The 8802-nt window shown below is 44.5% G+C and overlaps 1 protein-coding gene across 9 annotated transcripts in view; it reads left to right on the top strand.

Annotated features, from left to right (window-relative positions):
- The first annotated feature begins 1281 nt into the window (after window positions 1–1281).
- Window positions 1282–8802, top strand: part of SYNJ1 (synaptojanin 1) — a 46020-nt gene continuing 38499 nt past the window's right edge. For 7 of the 9 annotated variants that reach the window (XM_082220670.1, XM_082220671.1, XM_082220675.1 and 4 more), the window contains exons 1-2: window positions 1282–1395; window positions 5139–5284. In XM_082220670.1, the coding sequence (XP_082076796.1) occupies window positions 1304–1395; window positions 5139–5284 (238 nt within the window). In that variant the 5' untranslated portion in view covers window positions 1282–1303. Of the gene's footprint in view, window positions 1434–1471; window positions 1657–5138; window positions 5285–8802 lie in introns of those variants that run through there. The other 2 variants (XM_082220673.1, XM_082220674.1) reach the window with 2 other exon arrangements.

Below are 8802 nucleotides of genomic sequence, written 5' to 3'. Positions count from 1 at the left end.
CAAAAAAACTGAAAATAGTTGATTACTAGTCTTGGTTTGTTTGGATGCAGTATTAACCCAGACCATGGTTAACCCCCCCCAACACCCAGCAGCATAGCAACAGTGCGCATATGCTTGCTGCACATTTATATATTTATTAAATTTGCTGCAAGCGTATGCGCACTGCTGAAAACATAATCAACAGTCTAGCTTAACTGGGAACTGCATACAGACAGCTGGGAAAATCTAATCCTGGCACTGTATCTAACCTTCACAGTGTTAAGTAACTTGTGTCATCCAAAAATAGAGCAAGACTGTCCTAAAGCCTTTCGGAATAAGAAGGTTGAAGGCAAGGGGAGGCAGGAAAAAAAGCTAGACTGCAATGATAGACAATTTATTTGCAACATTTGTAGCCTGCTTTTCAAAAAAAGTAGGAATGGATTTTACGTTGAAATATTTTTTTAACCCCTATGTACGTCTACTGTGAAGAGTTCAGTGGGGCCCACTCCTAGGCAAGTGACTAACGGACTGTAGTTTATAACTATTAACTCAAATAGTTACCGTATTCAGGGGTCACAGCAAAAAAATAATTTTGGCTGAGCAGTCCAGTGTAGCTTTAAAACACTGCAATAGAAAAGGCTTAGCATTTCAGATTATAGTAGTAATATAGCCTTGACAGACAGATCAAACATTCCCAGGAGGTAAATATTTCAACAACAAAAAACATTGCAAAGGGTAGTCTGAAATGCCATGTTTACACGTCTAGTACCATTCAGGAAGGCTCCTTGGGAAACGAGGCAATTGCCCCTTGCATTTGACCGAGTGTATCTGAAAACCGACCGTGGGTGTGATTCATCAGTAGCCAACCTAACTAAAGCGTAAGAACCAGCAAAGGCACCGGGGAGGAGGAGTGCTTTTATTATGATGATGGTTAGTCATTTTAACGTTCGTCGTGCCTTCTGTCAGTCAATAGGACAACAAGGCTCGGCAGAAGCCCTGCAGCCTGTCATACGACAGGTAACAGAAAAAGATGAGGGTGGAAACCCGCTGCTTCGGCTTCTGCCAGGCTGAATGAGGGGCGTTTCTACTCGGAGGTAAGCCCTACTGAGTTCAGTGGAGCTTACGCTCAAGCCAGCGTCCCTTAAGCAGCGGCCTCAGGGGCGAAAAGGGGGCGCTTATGTAAGGCGCCAAAGACGCGCCGCCGCCGCCACCTTGGCGAACGGCTGGCACGAAACCCGCCCGCCCTTTCGGCGCTCGCGCTGCCCTCCGCTCCCCCCCCCTATCTCCGCACTACTTCCGGTGTGGGTGTAGGGGGGGCGGTGCAATGCGGAAGCGGTGGCCCTGCCAGAGAGGAAGTGAGGCAGGCGCCTCAGGCAGCGGCACGAAGAAGCGCCCCTGGAGGTGGCGGAGGAGCCGGTAAGGGAAGCTGAGCTGAGCAGGAGAGCAGGCGAGACGTCAGTATATATTTCTCTCTCTCTCTCTCTCCTCCCCCCCCCCAAATCCTCACACCACTTTCCGCTTTCTCCTGCCTCCGTGTAGACAAGCCTAAGTCCCCGCGGTGCGTTGGAAGCCGGAGCCGCCTTGGCGGGGCTGGCGAGGGGAGAAGGGAAGCGGCTCCCTCGGCACAAGATGGACGCTTCTTGAGCCGCGCCGACACCCACACGGCTCTCTGCCTCGGTCTGTCACGGGGAGGGCGACGCGGATTCGGCTCCTGTTATTATTATTATTATTATTATTATTATCATTATTATTCTCCCTTCGCGGCTGCCCGCTTTCCCACCCACCTACTGCAGCAGCGCGCCTGTCGAGGGAGCCGAGCCGTCTGTCTCGCTCCCCCCTCATAACTGTCTGCAGACCGCGAACCTTTTCCGGTTGCTTCGCTTTCCCCTTTTTGCCCCCGCCCCGGCCCGCTTTTCCTTTTTACCCCTGGGAGCGGGGGAAACAACCCCTCTAGCCCTGTAGAAACGGCGGCCGGGCATGTGGTGGTGGCAGGCGCTCTTCCTCCGGGGCGAAGCAGGGGTCGAGCTTCGCTTGGCTGCCACTCCCCCTCCCCGGTCCTGGGGAAGCGAGAGGGTCGCTTTTCCTCTCAAGCGGGTGCGGGGCCAAGGTGGGAGGTGGGGAGGAAGGAACTGCCAAGGCAGGTGGCTGCGGGAAGCGTCTCTGCACTACTTCGTATTTTTTTATGTATCATCCCCGAAGTGTTGCTTTCACTGCTCGAGACAATCGCTTAAAAAAATAAAATACGCTGCTTCCCACCCACCCCCTTACTGCTATGATTACTAATCATTTTTCTCTCGGTTGCATTCTACTGAGCAACCGATTACCGTACTCGGTGATGCGGTGTTTCCGTGATAACAGATGACAAGGGAATAAACATTGAAATGCTAGAAGCAAAATCACTGCTTGGCGCTCTTCTTATAACAAAGATGTTTTGGATACAATTAAAAAGAAATCATTAGGAGTTTATGAATATGTATGCATAAGCAGCAACGGAGAGGGAGGGTTGAGGCTGCTTGCTGGTATGCTTTCTTGTACAGAATAAATAAAATACACATGGGATGTAATTCATAAAAGGAAATAGGGTGTTAAATTGGTTGCTTCTAGTTTCATAGCTGAATATTGACATCAAGTGCCAAATTACGTGTTATGTGCTCCTGGTGTGCTGCTGATAGAGGCCAGGAAGTCTGGTCTGTCTGTGTATGGATGTAGAATAGGTGTTAACTATCCTGTAGCAGAACATACTGAAGCAAATATAGTATCATTTTCTAGAACTGAGCCCTGATGATCCTTAGCTTAGGCTAAGCCCTGACTGAGCAGTTTGATTATATGTGGAATGCACAATTGTAATGAAATATTAAACCCTTAATTTGTGTTTTTAAGCTTGCTACACTTAAAAACAAACCTACTCTTAAGGTATTATTGTTACTCTTATTGTTTTTTAACATCATTGATTAATTAATTGCCTTCTAAACAACCATCAAGGCAATATACACTGAAAATAATTTATAACAGTTAAGGACAGAAAACCAACAAATGCATTTAAAATAAGGCAGAAAACATACAATGTTGACATTTATCCAAGCCATAAAGTATATCAGAACAAAATGCCTTCAATTGTTTCTGGAAAGTGCAAAATAAAATAAGTTTTGCCTGTTTATACCTCATGACCTTATTTGTCTCATTTGGTTCATAGACCATCATAACCTTTGGGTTTTATTTTGTTTATTTTTTTCTGCTTGTACTTCACTGCTGTGACCTTTCTTCTGGGAAATGGTCTTTTGGCGTTTGCAGCCCATATGATCCAAGAAGAGGCACAGGAAAACTTGTTAGATGTCTAGCCTGCACTTGATATGGTTTGAGATGCCTTCTTGCAAGTAGATATCCTTGGGAGGAGGCAAGGCAGCATGCTGATAACATTGACAGGTTGTAGCACTTGTGAATTGTGCTTGAAAATTGATAAGATAGTGGCAAATTGGAGTGTGTGCCATTAGTGGATCACCTCATGAATAAGCATTTTTAAAGAAATGTAGCAAGCTTGTCAAGAATAATGTTTCTTTAATGCCTGTTTATCCATTGTAAAATTATGGAGACATTAGTATGTGTTTTGCATGGTACTGATCCTCCTACAAAATATGATATGCAACCATAATTAGGAATGTCCTAAGATATGGATTACACTCACTTTTCTTGAGTCTCTTGGGATATATTCTCAGAAAGCAGCTGATGCAGATGCACATTTAGGTTGCACTGTGGCAATTAAGAATCTGATGAATATTTAGATACCGGTATATTAATCCATTCCAAGAACTTGCTTGTATGAGAACTGTATTTTTCTCATGAAGCAGTAACATTCTATCAAGATGACAATGTTGTAAAATATTAGATTAATTCAATTTATGTACTGCTTCTCACACAAGAAATCCCAAAGTGAAGCTATTTATGTGAGCAGCATGCAGTACGCAATAAAATCCATTAAAACAAAACAAATATACTAAAAGTATTCTTCCTCAAAAATCACCCCCCAAAAAACAACAACAACACCCCAGCCACTTATTATGGATGAGTATTAAAAATAAATAACCCAGACAATATGCACTGTCCAGATGCATGAATTGAAATAATTACAAAATTAGACTAAACAATAAAAATAAGCCAGTTTGAGAACAGTACCCAGTGAAGCAGTTTTTTTAAAAAAGCAGCAACCGAAAGAGACATTAAAGGGGGCATGTTGTTGTTGCTCATTAAAAGGTGGCTAATGATGGGACCAAACATACTTTCTTTGGTAGGGTATTCCATTGGTGACTTCCTCCTCATGTACCATGGTAGCACATAATAGAGCAGGGTGGTAGACTGTTCAAAGGTTTGGCATATTGCTATGATGGGTGAAGGAGATTCTTAAAATGCATTGGTTCAAAGATGCTAAGGTTTAAAAGGTTATAACTACACTTTGAATTGGGCCCAGAAACAATTGGTAATCAAGGTAATATCAAGGTAATATACAATCAGGTAATATACAATCAGAAAAGGGCTGTAGCTCACTAGCAGAGCATTTGCTTCACATTCAGAAAGTTCCCGGTTCAATACCCAGCATCTCTAGGTAGTACTTGTAAGGTCATCTATCTAAAACCATAGAGAGTTGCTACCAGTCTGAGTGAAAAATACTGAGCTAGATCAACCAATGGTCTGATTCCATGTAAGGTATCCATTTATGTTCCAAGAGCGGCATGGATCCGTCATGTTACAGTCAGTAGCCAGGCAGTTGCATTCTAGTCAAATCAGAAAAGCCCTTAATTGTCTTTGAAGGCAGCTCACTATGAGGCAGCCTGGAAGTGAATAGGGCACAAGTGACTGTAGCCAGTTGCATTACATAACTTTTTATATTTCATGCAAACATTTATCGCAATTTACCTCTAGTATATATCTGTTATTCAACTGAAGTTGATTCTGTTAACTAATCCTGATGTAGTTCTTGCACCATGGGAAGGATGCTAGAAGGTAGGCATATTAAAAACACATTCCAGCAGAGTTCTTGGGTTCCCACTAGTAGAAATTAATGCAGCTGTGCCAGTTGGATAGGTTAGTTTCACACTGCTTTAGAAATGATGTCTCTGAATGTTGAGAAACTTTCACCAACACTTTTTTTGTACTTTGTTACACAGTTCTGCCTCTGATAAAGGAAAAATGGCATTCAGTAAAGGTTATCGCATCTATCATAAGCTAGACCCGCCGCCATTCAGTGTGATAGTAGAAGCCAGAAACAAAGAAGAATGTCTCATGTTCGAGTCTGGTGCTGTGGCTGTTCTCTGTAAGTAGCAAAACTCTGCAAATACAAGCAGATGGCTAACTTAATTAAAAAACTCCTAATGCTAAAAAATGAAAACAGATGAAGAAATGTTGAGTCACCATATCTGTTGTGTCAGTGATCTAAATGTCCTTTGAATATTTCCTGGTCTTTTTTGCTTAAAGGTGTTTTGCCCTACTATATTTTTCAGAGTACAGTGGTGCCTCGCAAGACGAAAAGAATCCGTTCTGTGATTCTCTTCGTCTAGCAGTTTTTTCGTCTTGCGAAGCAAGCCCATTGACGGATTAGCGGATTAGCGCTATTAGCGGCTTTTAGCGGCTTATCTGCTGATCGGATCAGCTGATAAGCAGCTTAGCGGCTTAGAAAAAGGGGGGAAAGGGAAAAAAAACCAGCAGGAACTCGCAAGACATTGTCATCTTGCGAAGCAAGCCCATAGGAGATTTGTTTTGCGAAGCACCTCCAAAATGGAAAACCCTTTCGTCTAGCGGGTTTTCCGTCTTGCGAGGCATTCGTCTTGCGGGGCACCACTGTAATACATTTTTGAATTTATTGCTATTTCTTGAAACTTGCCTTAAAAGTCTACTTATCCTATTTGTAACATAAGCAGATGTAAAGGTAAACTGTGGCTGTTTAGCATTTTTGAGTATGAGCCTTGGGCTCATCTTTCCTCTGGTACCCTCCAGTGTGCCTGCAGGAACATCAGAACTTTTCACATCTGTTTTTATCTAGGCAGTTCAGCATTGTGTTCAAACCTGTAACCTAGAAGCTCAATTCAACTGGAAAGCTACACATGCCCCTGAACGGTGTCTCTTTTGGCATTCCTCTCTGCAGTTAGTGTGGTGCCGTTGCAATATAAGAGAAGACAACATTGGTTTAAATAGTATATTCTCCCATAATAGCAACCATGCATAGAAATAAACTTTTGCAATTACTGCAATGTAAGTGCAAGCCTAATTACCGTATTTTTTGTCCTATAAGGCGCACCGGCCCATAGGACGCACCTCATTTTTTGGGGGGGGGGGAAATGAATTTTAAAAAATTATTTCCCCCCCCCCCCCAGCCCTGGCTGCCGCCCCAAGCCTTGCGCTCACCTGCCCGAAGCAGGGGGAGCCCTCCGGAGGGCTCCCCGTGCTTCGGGCGACAGGCTGCCACCCCAAGCCTCGCGCACTGGCGGGACCTCCTGCCGGGCGCGCAAGGCTTGCAGACACTCGCCCGAAGCAGGGGGATCCCTCCGGAGGGCTCCCCGTGCTTCGGGCGACAGGCTGCCGCCCCAAGCCTCGCACACCCGGCGGGACCTCCTGCCGGGCGCGCGAGGCTTGCAGACACTCGCCCAAAGCACGGGGAGCCCTCCGAAGGGCTCCCCGTGCTTCGGGCGACAGGCTGCCGCCCCAAGCCCCGTGCATCCGGCGGGACCTCCTGTCGGGCACGCGAGGCTTGCAGACACTCGCCCGAAGCAGGGGGAGCCCTCCGGAGGGCTCCCCGTGCTTCGGGCGACAGGCTGCCGCCCCAAGCCTTGCGCACCCGGCGGGACCTCCTGCCGGGCACGCGAGGCTTGCGGACACTTGCGGGGGCTGCAGGCTGCTGCCCGCAAGCCTTGTGAGCCCGCGGGTACTCCCACCGGGCCTGCAAGGCTTGCGGATAGCTTCCTGAAGCCTGGAGAGCGAGAGGGGTCGGTGCACACCGATGCCTCTCGCTCTCCAGGCTTCAGCGAAAGCCTGCATTCGCCCCATAGGGCGCACACACATTTCCCCTTCATTTTTGGAGGGGAAAAATGCGTCCTATGGGGCGAAAAATACGGTAGTATCCAGAATCGTTGCTATATCTAATGGGGGCTTCCTCTAACAAGCAATTTCCACCAGTAATTGGTTTAAGCCTAAACTTGCATTTCTTAGGAAAATATTACTGCCTTTCCCATGAGAGAATTCAAATGGCACACCTGGGTTTAAGTTATGACTGGCCAGAGACTCTTCATGACCCCTGTGCCACTCTGCCGTGAGGAAATTTGTGTTGATGTCTGGTAACCTACTTGATGCTTGAGTTAATTAGCATTCAGTTACCTTTTCCATCCAGCATCCTCATTAAGATAATAACTCTTTGCTCTAGAGCTAATTCTTGTCGGGAAGCTTCTTTCCTGCAACTGGACATCTTGCAGCTGCCTTAACTATAGTTTTTAACTTAGGAGGCTATTTTGCCTTGGAGACTGCTCCCCACCCTGTTCTGACACTGTGGAGCAAAACATCTCTACCTTTCTCTTTTCTGCACCCTCACTATCTCTTAGTCCATGTAATTGTTCAAAACGCCACTTTCCTGGCTTCTTAGCACCCACATTTGTTCCATGTAAGATGAGCTATGCTCCCTCCATCTGTCTGTGTAACTGGAACTGTTTGAGCTTATGGTCCGGAACTTGGGTAGCCTGTGTAACTTTTAACAACTAACCAATTTACTATTCTGCATGTCTTTCTTGACACTTTAAGCTCCAAAACCATTTTATTCATTTCCCACAATTCTGTGTAAATAACATTTTTTTTAAATTTATAGCAACATATGTTGTTTCTTAATTCCTCCAAGAAAGCAAGATATTATTATGATTATTTGGGTATAACATAGTGCACTAACCTCAGTGTCACACAATTCTCTCTATATTAAAGATCCCCAAAGTTGTTATTCTATGCATAAACATGTAAGGTACAGTTTCATGTGTTAATGAGCTGGATAGATAACTTTTTCTTTGCTGAACAACGTATCCAGTAAAGATGGAGATAAAGATTTAGTCCTACTTATTTAGAGGGAAGTGGCATAGGGCTTAATAGCATTGCCTGGCTTGTATTGGAAAGGATGCAGATGTTCTAAGATAGCATGAACTATAGCATGAACTTATGCTTTTGCCACAGCTGCACAAACAGTTGGCAGCTCTTAATAGGAACTTAGATTTAAAATGTACATTGAGCACTTCTGTTAACACACACCATCTAATCTACCATCAGGGGATTTAAATTATGGATGTAGCTAAGTGAAAGAATAAAATCTCTTGGGATGGAAGTGTTCAAGTGCCTGCATGCATTAACACAGCAAAAGAGGGTATATTTACATGCATGTAGGGTAGGTATTTAATATCTCAATCTTTGTAGTGCACTCTCATGTATGTTTACTCAGAACTGAGCAGCACTTAGTTCAGTGGGGCTTATTCTCAAGTAGTTATGCAAGGATTGCAGCTTTAGAACATTTTAATAGAATGAGAATATAGATAGATAGGGAGCAGTTGTTAGACTTTAGTAGCTCCAACTCTTTGGGTGGGGGGCAAACTTATTAGATTCTGTTTTAATGTATAAAGACAAAATTGACCTTGCCTTATTAGGAAGGCAAGCATAGATCACTTGTCATTTAAAGGACTTCCAATTTTCCACTTTTATAACTACTGATCAGGCCTCTGTTTTTCTTCATCCTTTAAGATTAGATATTCTGATACCAAGATACTGTGTATTGGGTTTTGCAGAATGTCCAGTTGAGTCATGTTTAGATAG

The sequence above is a fragment of the Podarcis vaucheri genome (genome assembly GCF_965113315.1).
Source record: "Podarcis vaucheri genome assembly, chromosome: 4".
Lineage (NCBI taxonomy): Eukaryota > Metazoa > Chordata > Lepidosauria > Squamata > Lacertidae > Podarcis > Podarcis vaucheri.
Note: the sequence above shows the minus strand (reverse complement) of the source record. Positions and strands in the feature narration are given on the sequence as shown.